Raw genomic sequence first — 13962 nt, forward strand, 5'->3', positions numbered from 1 at the left:
CGAATGTTCATCCATTTTGTTTCTAATGTTCCACATATGAGTGAAATCATATGGTATTTGTCTTTCTCTCATTGACTTGTTTCGCTTAGCATGATATTTAGTACATTCACAATGTTGTGCAACCACCACCTTTGTGTAGTTCTAAAACAACTTCCATTACCCAGAAAGAAACTCCACACCCATTCAGCAGTCCCTGCCTTCTTTAATTCCCCCAGTCTACTTTTTGTCTTTATGGATTTGCCTATCCTGAATGTATCATATAAATGGAATCATATAACTTCTTGTGTCTGGCATCTTTCACTTAACATAATGCTTTCAAGGATCCTGCCTGGGTGGATATTCAGTTTCCACTTTTTGGCTATTGGGTATAGTGCTGCTGCAAGCATGTGTATACATATATTTGTACCTATTTTTAGTTCTTTTGGATAGATGCCTAGGAGTGGAGTTGCTATATCATACAGAAATTATATGTTGAACTTTTTGAGGAACATCCAAATCGTTTTCCACAGCAACTGAATCATTTTACATTGTACCAGCAATGTACAAGGGCTCCAGTTTCCCCACATCCCAACCAACACTTGTCATTTTCTGTTTGTTTGTTTACAACACTGCCTTTTTAACCACAGTTGATTCTAGGAGAATTTTTTAAATGACACCTTCCCTCACAGTTCCTTTCTCTGAACCTATGCTATACTTACCTTGAGTAGATTTTTTTAAGTGTCATACAAAAAGGAAAAATGGTATTTTTCCCTTCCTGCAGGCATGATTTGGTTAGTTTTCTAAAAGCAAGTACTAAAATAAATCTTTGCTTGTTAGTGTAAACTAATGTGCTTTATCTGATGGAATAAACTTTAACCTGAGAAAACTGAAGAGAATGTAGTCTTCACCAATTAGCAGATTTTGAAACGATCTGGGTAGAGGCAGCACACGTTTCTGTAAAACAAACATACCTGAGGTTGTGTTAACCCTTCTCTGCTGTGGCACCCCCTTTTTTTCCCCTAGTGCCCCTGCCTCAGACGAGCTGGGGACAGTATAGGCAGAAAGGAGCTACAATACAGAAGATGATAATTCTGTGGTAACCAGAGTCAAGAACCAAACAGGGATTACTATCACTAAGCCTCTAACCAGGGGCTCCCCAGGGCCATTTCTTCCTACAACAAACCTTAATAATTCACTACTTCCCTCTTCTTTTTTTTTTTTCTCTTTTAACTCTTTTAATTCAATTGGCCAACAAATTCAGTAAGCATTTTAAAGAAGGATCAGTTCAATCAAAGAAACAGGGAATTCAGTATAGCCATCGGTTTTGCTTGTTTGGGAGGATGGGGGGAGGGGTTATTTGTGGATGAGCCACCATATTGCAATGGAGACAAAATGGCTGGATCTGGATTCCATCAATCTACTTTAAAGCACTTTCAAGGAAGTCGCCTTGACCAAAGGGTGAGAAGCTGGCATTTCACTGCCTTCTCAGCAAATGGTAATTTTTTCATCAGCCCATCAGTACTGTTTGTGGCTGTACACTAAATAGGAATAATTTTGGAAGGTTCCAGCTGGCCTTCTTCAAAAGGTAAAGAAAATCCAACATTTTTAAGATTTCTCTAATCTTTTGTTGTTTCAAGTGAATGCTTCCTCTAAAGGACGATTTCAGCATTTCTGGGATCTGAGAACACAAGGCAAGTGGGCAGATGGTCGAGGCTCTCAGGAAAGCCCCTCTCCTAACTGTGTACCTGATCCACTGTAAACTCTTAGGGTCCTTCTTTGTCTCAAAAACTGGCTTTGGAATAGGATGCATTTTCCCCAGTTTTCTGAAGATAGCCTCAAAAGTGCTTTTCATCACTTTGGGAAAACAGAAATTATGAAGAAGTTAAAGGATTAAATTGAAAGGTGTTCTTGTAGTAATTCATGGTCTTTGGTTCCTAACCCTCACTGCAGATCTACCTAATCAAAACTTGGAGTGGGGTGCAGGAGCCTGAATTTTTAAAAATGATTCTTATGCAGCCTGACTATAGACTTTGAATGACTAGGAAGTAGTATCTGATTTCTTAAGCAGATAATAATTTGAAAACTCTTATATTCAGCCCTTCACCTTGATCCCAAAGCACACTGACTCTCATGCTTGCACACATTGCCTGCCTCCCTCCCTCCTCTCTCTCTCTGTCTCTCTCTCTCTCTCTTTCTCTCTCTCTCACCCACCCACCCACCCACACACACCCACACACACACACAAAGGAAAGCCAAGCAAAACCTTCATCCTCCTAGTTTCTAACTTCAAGAGTCAGAGCAGAAATACAGGATCTTCCTTGTATAACAAAGGTTATCTGCTCCTCAGATTTTTTAGTTCTGAGCAGGCATTTCCAACCCTAGCCATGCTTCTCCTCCCTCAAGAGGGCTCATAGTGCCCTTGCTAAGTGAGCATGAAATAAAAAATGGGTTCTGAACTGCTGCTTCTGTTGCCTGCAATATAAACAAGTTTCTTGTTACTAATTTCATTCCAGAAATACTGAATTTTCTTTCCTTTAGAGATGTCAGAAATTGTTAATGCTAATATAAGAACTATGAAGGGCCCATAGGCCAGCCAGCTTCTTGCTGCCTTAATCTGGGCCTAGGAATCTGCAGGTCCCTGTTGGCATTACTTTTTTCTTTTTTTTTTTAAGATTTTATTTATTTATTTTATTAGAGAGAGAGCATGAGCAAGGAGAGGGGGAGAGGGAGAGAATCTCAGGCAGACTCCCGGCTGAGCACAGAGCTCCATCCCAGAACCCTGAGATCATGACTTGAGCCGAAACCAAGAGTCGGACACTTAACCTACTGAGCCACTCAGGGACTCCCTACCTCCTGGAATTCTGTAGGCTGCTGTTGGAGTTTTACTTGAACCTATTTGATTTATGATTCTTTTATATGTGGTTTTATAGTACCTGACAGAAATCCGAAGACCTGGTAAGTTAGAAAATTGTAAACTCTATAACAAGCAAACTGTTCAAGAGAGAGTATTTTTCCCTCTTTCGCATATCAAAATGTGGTCATGGAAATCATGGAATTGACACTGTAGAGTGCACAAAGTTTAAAGGAAAAACAAGTCCGTATGGATTTCATCAGCCCACTTCAGATCATGAACATAATCTGTTCTCTTACACTTTTTTTTTTTAAGATTTTGTCAGCTCAAGAGAGTGAGGCAGGCAGGCAGTGTGACAGGCAGAGGGAGAGGGAGAAGCAGGCTTCCTGCAGAGCAGGGAGCCCGATGTGGGGTTCGATCCCAGGACCCTGAGATCATGACCCGAGCTGAAGGTCGCTTAACCGACTGAGCCACCCAGGCGCCCCTCTCTAACACTTTTTAATGATCACCCTGCAAAATAGTGTTTTTTCGGAATAGGGGAACTAGGAAGAGCTATTTACATTACATTTCCCAAAACTAGAGTGACCATGCTTCCCAGCTGGACCACAGCAATCCTCAATTCAGCCAAATTATTAGTAGCACTCCGTTTCATTTTCAGATATGCCTTGTTTAGATGACCCAGTACAGGAACCAAATGGGTATTGGAACAAAATGAAATTTGGACATGGTAAAAAGAGAGCAATTCTTCAATTTCATTTACTTTTTTAAAAACTTTTTATTTTAATTCCAGTTAGTTAACATACAGTGTAATATTAGTTTCAGGTGTAGAATTTAGTGCTTCATCACTTCTATACATCACTCTGTGTTCATCATGACAAGTGCACTCCTTAATTCCCATCACCTGTTTAACCCATCCCCTACCCGTCTCCCCTCTGGTAACCATCAGTTTGTCCTCTCTAATAACTATATAGATTCTTACATACTGTTGTCCAAATGGATAGGCAAATCTTATGCATATCAGTTTATATTATACATAATTGCTGGTTACCTAATCTTCACCCCCTGACAGAAAAGATCTTTGAGTTTAGAGTGACTTTTCTGAACTCTTGCTCCCTGTTATTCCCCAAAGACTGGCACAGTAGCTGGCAGTCTGAACATTAAATAATGTTCATCGAATAAATAATGAATGGATGGAAGCACGAATATGGTCCCAAGGACTGCTAATTTAAAACTGGATTTACCTGTGATTGACTGTCCTAATAAGTAGACATGCCTAGATCTCACAGGCTATAATGAATGGAGTTTGTTGTGAAGAATGCAACAATAGTCAATGGGATTTTGGTTAGTTAATATTATCTCCTTTATTTGAACTTTCTTCTTCTAAGTGTGAGATACAAGGGTGATGGCCCTTCACATTTTCTCAAACATATATTTTAAAAACAGCTATATCCCTCTACCTCCCCCACTTCCTCCTCCCCCTCTTTATGAGAAATCAAATCTGTTTAGCTTTGGTAACCAACATTTCCTAAACTTCTTTAATCACATGGTATCAACACTTCATGGGACAAATAGCAAACTCAATATCCAGTTTATTTCTACATATCATTTTGGAATCCTGGTATCAAGAAAATCCTGAGGCATGAAGATAAGTTATAAAAGTTTTGTTTTAAAGATTTTATTTATTTTTTGACAGCGAGAGAGACAGCAAGAGAGGGAACACAAGCAGGGGGAGTAGGAGAGGGAGAAGCAGGCTTCCCACTGAGCAGGGAGCCCGATGTGGGGTTTGATCGCAGGACCCTGGGATCGTGACCTGAGCTGAAGGCAGACACTTAACAACTGAGCCACTAGGCGCCCCAGTTATAAAAGTTTTTAATCTTGCCATTTTAAGACTTTCTTCAATGAGTCAGAGATGATGGAAGAACTTTATTCCTAGTCCTGCACAAAAACTAGTTAAACTGGTAACTCAGACTAATGTATTGGTGGACTCAAGTATTAGAATATGGTATATTAATACATTTGAAAGCATATGTTATTTCTAATTAAAGATTGTAAACATACAAACACCAGCCTTTAAAAAATGAAATTCTGTTGATGAAATCCTGAAGTATCTATCCCTAAAGTCCTTAGAAGCTGTAAAATGGAGTGAATCTATGGTGCATTTTCCCTTGAAATTTCACAACTTCCTCCCAAGCCTCTCTTCGCTCTGCCTACCTGGCTGTAGTATCTCTTCTGTTATTGAGGGAATCTTGCAAGATATTTCAGAATAAACTGGAAGGGGAAAAAAATGAACTTTCCCAAACTTCTACATAATTTGTGATCACTGTGTACAGATATATGAAACTTTTCCACAGTTCTTTAGAAAGAATCTGTTAAGGTAGATAACATTTCATTATTTACCTGAAAAGCCAATTTTATATATAATCTATGTCACCTGTCACCATAGTAGTAGGACAGTCAAAGCACATTATGCCAAATGTATTCATCTAAGAAAAAAAAAATTATCTCCTGAAATCTTTCTTTTCCCAAGCCATCATTTAATGGATATTAATTATGGCATTTTCTTTCAAGGGGACCTAACATTATTTCTTCATTTGAAAATAGAACATGCTTTTTCAGAAAAAAAATAGACTCTTTTGTTTTTAATAAAAGTTGTCCTTGACCTACTGATAATATGTTGTAAATACATGACTTTAGAGAGTTTTCTTCACGTCGGTGCTGTTACTGTGCACCATTGCTCTGTAGAAGTATGTGTAATAGAGCACAAACACTCACAGGTGCTTCTGTTTTATGTGGTTAAGAACTTCTTCGAACTTAAACACCTCAGGGAGATGGGTGCCTGATAACAGAACAGAAGGTGTTTATTTCAGCTCCTGTTTACGATTCTTGATTTTTTCATTAATCATAATTTTTTTCATCATGGTATCATGATTAACTTTGACCTAATTCACAAAATGGAGGCTACATCTGCTGATAGGGGAGGAAAGAGAAGAAAACGAATTTTCTGTTGAGCACCTGCCATGTGCCAGGCCCCCTGCCAGACCACTGTCCATACATTAGGCAGTGAGGAGCTTCTTATTGGTAAAACTCAGGCATTCATGTTGTACCACAAAGGCAGAAGAAATACAAATACTTTACATATAAAATTAAGCGTCTCAGACCCAATTCAGCTTAAGAAACCACCTATTAAATTTATTTTCCCACAAAGAAAGAGGGCTTACATAGTTTTAAAATTAGAATGTCCAAGTCTGTTTCTTCATTCCAGTACAGTTTTCACAGATGGCTTTTGATCTTGTCAATGTAAATCTGTCTCAAACTATTAATTTAGTTTTAAATACCAAATCACCTAATACTCTACCACCATATTTATCCTTTAGAATCCTTTTATTTTAAAACAGCTTTGAACTTTGTATTTAAATAGCCATAATTGAATTTTTTCCCCAGTGTAACTACAGCAGATGTATTTTTACAATCTATTAAAATAATTCCCAATCATTTTCCCTTTGATTGGAATTATACTTCTTGTTCGGAATGAGAACGTGTGCATAAATAGGTTCATTTCCATTTATAACTAGAGTAAGCAAAGTTTCATTTTCTAATCCTAATGAAATGTAGAGTGCTTAGTTTGTGAGAATGAGTTCTGGAAGTCTGAGTTCAATAATTTTAGTGTTAGAAGTCAAATTTATATATCATCTTGGTCTTGGACCTGTTTTACAGATGATGGAACAGAGCCAGAGAGGTAAAATGGGTTGAATGAAAAGAGTTCATAGGTTAGTGATGTTTCAGAAGTGAAGTATCAGTTAAAATAATGAATCTGATTATTTTTGCTTTTGATCTATTAAGGGAAATTTAAAAAAAATAGAGGAAAAAGAAAAGTGAAAGTTAAAATTATTTTTAACCTAACTAATTAGCTTGTCATTTTGAAGTGCTAATTTAGGCAACTAGATAACATGAATAGTTGCATGAGCCTGTTCTTTTGCCTAGTGATCAATCTCGCAGTTCACTTCAAGGAGCCTTATGCAGAATATCTAACATTTGGTGATATTACTTGAGAAAGATGTATTTCTCCCTACTTCTTGCATGAGCAGAATAGTTCTTTAGCTGTGCAGTGCTTGTTGGGGATGAGGAGCAGCAAGAAGAGCCAAACATTCACTTACATGGCTATTTTCCTAGTTGTACTGGGTGCAAGAAGCCATGTAACTTGCTTGAGATCATACAAGTTTGTGTGGCCTAGAAAATTGAGTATCCATCTTCCAACCTAATCCTATTTTCAGTAAGAAATAATGATAATAGTAGCAGCTTATATTTATTGAATGTTTGCTATATGTTAACCGGTAGCCAATCATTTCACACCAACTTCCCATCTAATCTTCATAACTGTTTTATTCTCAGCTTACTGGAAATTGAGGCACAGAGGAGTTTGTACAACTACCTCCAGAAGCTTCAGTCATCCTTTTCTTCCTGTGGTGTTTTAGACTGCAAACAGGCTTCTTTCTCCCAGGATAAGCCAATGCTGATTCACAGCTTTATCTTGGGTATAGAAATAGAGCGAGACGGGACGCCTGGGTGGCTCAGTCAGTTAAGTGTCTTCTGCTCAGTTCATGATCCCAGAGTCCTGGGATCGAGCCCCGCAAAGGGCTCGGGGAGCCTGCTTCTCCCTCTGCCTGCCGCTCCCCCTGCTTGTGTGTTCTCTCTCTGATAAATAAGTCAATAAAATCTTTAAAAAAAAGAAAAAGAAAATGGAGTGAATTATGACTGGTCCAAAATCTTATTTTGTGCTCATAGAGTTGACTAGGGTCTAAGATTTGTAATAAGTAAATTTAAATATTATTTTGTAAAGATGGTTTTTAATTTGTTGGCACATCTTCAAACAGGAACTTCCAGAGAGTCAATGCAAAGCATCCCACATTATCTACAAATAAATGAAGTACTATTAATCAGCGATCAAGAATTTCTCCCATGCCATATAATGGATCAGCATTGGAAGTTCTATGTGGAATGTGAAGAGCTAACATTCTAAAACCTTATTTTTGTAATAATTTATTAGACATTTGTTCATGTTATTAACCCACATTCATATTTTATCTCATATGGGCTGGAGGGCCTGTTATAACACACACTTCATGAGTTGCTACTTAAAATGTGTGTTTATGGTATAAGAAAAAATATAACTCAAATTATTGTAGTAAGATTAATACCTTTTTGCCATTGAAATAAAGGCATTTTTGAATTAAAACATATTGATTCTCTGACTTTGATTTTACTAACATAAATGTAAAACTAATCTTTCAATCAGTACCTCAACCTTTGTATACATTACAGTTGTTCCTTAAGGGAAGTAAGGATAAAAAGAGTGATAATTGGTCCATAGGAGACCCAGATAAAGTGAATCTACTTAAAACAAGAATTTAATGTCCCAGTACCTTCACCCATATACTTTAGAATTTATCTTGTAACCAAAATATAAAATTGTCAAAGAGGCTTATTTTAAATTTCATAAAAGTTAGCACATAGATAAAACTGTAACTGTGATAAGTCATAGGACAACAAAAATGAATCAAATGTTGATTTGGGGACTTATTTTAAATAGGATACTTAACCTTTGACTTTTGCTACATTATCATCCTGAAGATTTTCTTTTTTTTAAGAAAGAGGTTTTTATAAAAGAAACTTGGTAAGTTTTCTCAAGGGTCTGTCTTCCTCCTTTGACTGCCATCTTATTCTTTACTTGTCACCATCCCAAGCTCCCAGAGAAGCTTTTTGACTTTGTGGCTTGAGTCCATCCTTTCTTATTTGGGTAGAAGTCGAGCTGTGGTAAAAATTACTCTCACAAGTGCTAGACTTCGGGAGATAAAATTTTTTTATGTTTTCTTATTTTAAATGTACAGAATCTTAAATATCTTTGGAATATATAGGAAACTGGTTAACAGTTTCCTGTGGGTAGAAAAATCATGGGGCTAGAGAGCTGAAAAGGGAGATTTTTTAACTACATGTGCTCTTTGGCAACTTTTGAAGTTGATAATATGTGTGTGTTCTTACTATTTAATTAAAAGTTTTAATTATCCGAAAAGAAAGCACCTGGAAAGGTTTCATATTAATAAAAGTGTAAAGACGTCTTAGATCATTTTTTCTTCTTGTGAGAGTCCATTGAAAATATTTAGGTTAGAATGCCCCTACATGTAATTTTTGAGAACTGACAAGTTTATTATGCCATCATTTTCTTAGACTACACTCTTTTTCTAATTCTTGAATAATGTACATGAGGTGGTCTATTTGGCTTTTATTTAAGGAGATATTTAAAACATGACTCATTTGCGAATATATGTACTAACATGGGAAGTTGTATATATAAATGAAAAAAAATGCACATTGTTAAACGGTGGTTAATACAAGTCCTGTTTGGGGCACCTGGGTGGCTCAGTTGGTTAAGCATCTGCCTTGAGCTCAGGTCATGATTCCAGGGTCCTGGGATCAAGCCCCACACTTCTCCCTCTTGCCCCTGCTCATGCTTGCTAAAGCATGAGATAAAATCTTTTTTAAAAAAATACAAGTCCTGATTGTGTTAAATAAAAAATGTGCTTTTGAGTGTATGTATAATATATATGCCCATATAAATATGCATATATTTATATCATGTATGTTATATATACTTGATGAGTCCTGAAATGTGTACTTGTATATGTGAACATGTGTGTGGGGTGGGGGTAGAGGTATGTTGAGTAAAAGGTCTGGAATGCCACCAAGAAAACCATTTGCCGTGTCTGGCCCTAAGGGAGTTGGGACTGGGAAGGGTGGAAGGATACTTTTGGAGTGTACTTTCAACTTAAGAAAAACACATATTTCTTTTGAAACTTAAAAAATATTTTTTAAAGAATAACTTAAAAAGGTACTTTGCTTAGTTATCATAATTTATGAAAGTCATATATTCTAGGTTTATGGTATAAGAACTTAAAGATCTGACTTTTCATGTTAATGATCAAATTCTTAAACTTAATTTCCTAAGCCCATTAAAAAAATGTATATACCAACTGGTAAATAACATAACACCCAGTGCCCTTGAGGCATGCTGAGTGTTGCCCAAACTAAACAATAAAAGGGTCTACTCCAACCAGGGTTGGAGTCCAGAAAACTATGTTATACCATATCATCCCTGAGAAAAGACAACATTTTGGATGTTTGCTAGATGTTTTGTCTTTTCTGGGTTGAAACCCCCAAGCTTCTGGCCCTAAGCCATATAAGGGACCTCCAATAATAGCTAATAATCCAGTCTCCTGCCTGATATTTGTATCCTTTCTATACCATTAACTTCTTGAACACCTCTGGGATATTCCATACCCAACAAGGAAGCCTATTCCCTTTCATACAGGTAGTCCTAAGTGTTAGAAAGCTGGAACCACAATGTCCCAGGCCTCACAATCTTATTAGGATAAAAATACTTCTGTTCATAAAGTTGAATTATTATGGCACAGACTTCCACAGGCCCAATTGCTGAGAATGTCCAAGGATACATCTTGTCCTTTTCTCCTCAATTTCTCTTTCATTTGGTTCCCTTCCACTACCTCCCTGAGTTCAGTCATTTATCGGTGCATGTCTAGACCATATGCAACAGGAATCCTGCTCCATTTCAACCCAGTTCTTTACTTTTATTTTATACAACCTATGGCATGCTATGCCAAATTATTCTTAAAGATCTCTTTTCCTTCCCTGCTGCTGCAAGAGTAAAATGTAGGCCCAACATTAAAGGTCCACGATTCTCTGGTCCTAACATAACATTCCAGCTTCATCTGCCAATAATCTCTAACCTTTGACTCTTAAGAGCAAGTCATTCTTTCTTCATCCCTGTTATAGTCCGAATTGTATTCCCTCAAAATTCATATGTTGAAGTCCTAACCCCTGAGACCTTAGAATGTGACTATATTTGAAATTAGGTCCTTTAAAGAGGTGGTTAAGGGGCACCTGTGTGGCTCAGTCATTAAGCGTCTACCTTCGGCTCAGGTCATGATCCCAGGGTCCTGGGATCGAGTCCCACATCAGGCTCCCTGCTCAGCAGGAAGCCTGCTTCTCCCTCTCCCACTCCCCCTGCTTGTGTTCCCTCTCTCACTATCTCTCTCTCTGTCAAATAAAGTCTTTAAAATAAATAAATAAATAAAGAGGTGGTTAAGTTAAAATAAGGCCAGTAAGGTAAATCCCAATATAATCTATTGTCCTTATATGAAGAAATTTGGACACATAAAGGAATACCAGGGATGCACGTGCACAAATAAAAGACCATGTGAGGACACAGTGAGAAGGCAGCCATCTGCACACCAAGGATGGAGAGCTCAGAATAAAACCCATGCTGCCAACTCCTTGATCTTGGATCTCTATGCTCCAGGACTATGAGAAACACCTTTCTGTTGTTTAAGCCACCCAGTTTGGGGTATTCCTTTATGGCACTCCGAGCAAGTTAATATAATCCCTAACTCTCCCATACATTTGCTTATACTACCTAGAATGTTCCATCTCCTGTCCATCGATGTGTTCTTTATTCTTTGAGCCCTCTCCTCATATAGGACCTCATGTAGTGCGGTCTCAGACCACCCCGATCCAAGCACTTAATATTTATAGCTTAGTATTAGTTTTCATAGCTTTTCTCCCCCAAGTAGCTGGAAAACTTAGCAAGATCAGGTTTAGAGTTTTATACTTTATTTCCTATAAAACATCTCAAACATACTAGATGCTTAAGAAATATCTACCAGTTAGGATGTTTCAGGCACAATAACAGAAAACCCTACTCAAAATGCTTGAGCAATAAGGAAAACTTATTTCCTATAAGGAGTCCAGATGTAGAAACTTCAGGGTTGGTTAATTCTTCAACTCAACATTGTCACTGTTGCTTTCATCTTTCTTCTAGTTCCCTCCACTGTGCCAAGATGGCTCTACTGTTACAGGCAGATGGACATGTAGAAACAGTGTCATTAAAAGAAGAAAAGAAATACTTGCTTCCAATGCACATCTTTTCTGAACACCACCACCACCCCAGGACATTGTGTCTCATTGGCTAGAATTGTACCATCTGCCCATTTGTATATCAGTCACTGGCCAGGGAAGTGGGGTTGACTGGCTGAGAGGAGTAAGTATATGCCCATGCGCAGGAGAGTACTCAGCTAGCTGTACAGATTCCACACTCTGCCGGTAAAAAAAGAAACAAATAAGAAACATGTGAGGGGAGGGGTTGGGCTAAGAGCAATATTTATTGAGCACTAACCAGTCACTGTTACAAGCACTTTCAATGTATTAACTCATTTAATCCTCACCACACCCTATGAGGTAGGAGATACTATTTGCATTTTATGAATGAGGAAACAGAGGTATAACATGAAGTAACTTGGCCCAAAGTCACACAGCCACGTAAAGCCGGGATTCAAACCTGATCATCTGGCTTCAGAACTCATGCTATCAGGCATCATATATATTTCCTCTCTCTCAACCAAAAGTTTCTGCCTGGATATATATGTTAAATGATTGAAAGAGTGTTGACGTCGTTCTGAGTGATGGTGACTATTGACTCCTTCCACCTACACACTCTGAGGGAGTCAGTGTTTGCTCACTTTGGTGAACGACAGGTAGGGTGGAAAGACAGAGGTGGAAAATGGAAGGCAGAAGTCTTACTGGATGAGTTGTGATACGAACACATTGGTATCTGCTTTTAGGCTCTCTCTTTTTCAACCTAGGGAGTTCCAGGTATAAAGAACAAGTCAAGCTAATTCATCTGAGATATTGCCCAAACTGAATTTTCATGGGGAACTATCTTGTTGTTTTTAAATGAATGCATGTGCCCGAAAGTCCTGGACTTTAAGTCCCTTTGGATTCTCAGTACTTTGAGGGGTAACAGCACATACCCTCCATGTGTGTTTCTTTGGACTGCCTCTCCTATTTCTCCTCAGCTCATTTATGTTGAAGCCTATTTTACAGAAGGAAACCAGAGACATACCATTCTTTTGGGGGGGGGCAGGAGTGGAATTTTTTATTTTCATTTTTTTTAATTATGTTCTGTTAATCACCATACATTACATCATTCGTTCTTGATGTAGTGTTCCATGATTCATTGTTTGCATATAACACCCAGTGCTCCACGCAGAACTGCCCTCTTTAATACCCATCACCAGGCTAACCCATCCCCCACCCTCCCTCAGAGACATACCATTCTTAAACAGGTTAAAGCCAAGAAATATAGTAAGCTTCTGCTTGAACTCAATCATAAGGTTCTCGTGTCCCTAATTCTTTTACCACCTAAATAAGAGGAACAGAATTTGAGGCCATGTCAGATCAGCTTGCCTCAATCTTAATTCAAGCCCCGAGTGCAGACTGCATAGTCAACCTTAAATTCCTTGGGCATATTTGTAACTTCATATTCTTTCATTTAGGATACTTTGCCAGGGACTTTAAAGTAGGAACAGCAGATGCAAACATTTGAAGCTGTAACGTAAATAGTGGTATTTCTAAAAGTAAAAGCAGTTAACATTTCTGGTTTTAGATTTCACAAGACACCTTAATGTCTGACAGTTTGGCTGAGAAACCAAGTTGGGTCATGTCCTTCAAAGCTGGAGGTAAGGAAGTGGTGAGGCAAGTTACCCAGCTGGTGGGTGAGCCTCACCAATCACCCAACATCTGCACCCCAGCATTTTTGTTCTCTGTTCATTTTGCCTACACATTAACTGTCATGAAATGATTAGACAGAGCAAAACAAAAATTATCTTTCTTTGTGTACAAATGGCCCAGGAAAGAAAAATGCTGGTGGTGGATATGGAGAAGTTTAAGAAAATTTTGATTCTTAGTCAAAATATGTATATAGGTGTATGTATGTACAGGATAAATAAAAGAGTAGACAGTCAAATTTGGAAGAACCCAGCTGTGTGCCACAAATTATTTTATGTGTAGTCCTACGAGCCCAGAGAGCCCCTAACTCTCTCGAATTGTGGACGTCCCTTTCCTTTAGAACCAATGGAATGACTTGAACCCTGCAGTCAACGTAAGGGCAGAGTCCACTACCACCCCATTTTATGTCCCTCTGCTCCCGTTTCTCGACATTTTCCCAAGAAGGGACTTATGTTCCCCACTCTGCTGCATTTCCATGAAACTCTATCAGCCTACTG

At 38.2% G+C, this 13962-nt stretch overlaps 1 protein-coding gene across 8 annotated transcripts in view; it reads left to right on the forward strand.

Moving 5' to 3' along the window:
* ANKRD31 (ankyrin repeat domain 31) overlaps positions 1-8067 on the forward strand; it is a 146598-nt gene extending 138531 nt beyond the window's left edge. For 7 of the 8 annotated variants that reach the window (XM_073905319.1, XM_073905320.1, XM_073905324.1 and 4 more), the window contains one exon: positions 7702-8067. In XM_073905319.1, coding sequence (XP_073761420.1) covers positions 7702-7847 — 146 coding nt within the window. In that variant the 3' untranslated portion in view covers positions 7848-8067. The remainder of the gene's footprint in view (positions 1-7701) is intronic. The other variant, XM_073905325.1, reaches the window with a different exon arrangement.
* Positions 8068-13962: the final 5895 nt, after the last annotated feature.

This window comes from Callorhinus ursinus, unplaced genomic scaffold (genome assembly GCF_003265705.2).
Source record: "Callorhinus ursinus isolate GAN/ISIS: 27379988/994484 unplaced genomic scaffold, GSC_fseal_2.0 scaffold23, whole genome shotgun sequence".
In the NCBI taxonomy this organism is placed as follows: domain Eukaryota; kingdom Metazoa; phylum Chordata; class Mammalia; order Carnivora; family Otariidae; genus Callorhinus; species Callorhinus ursinus.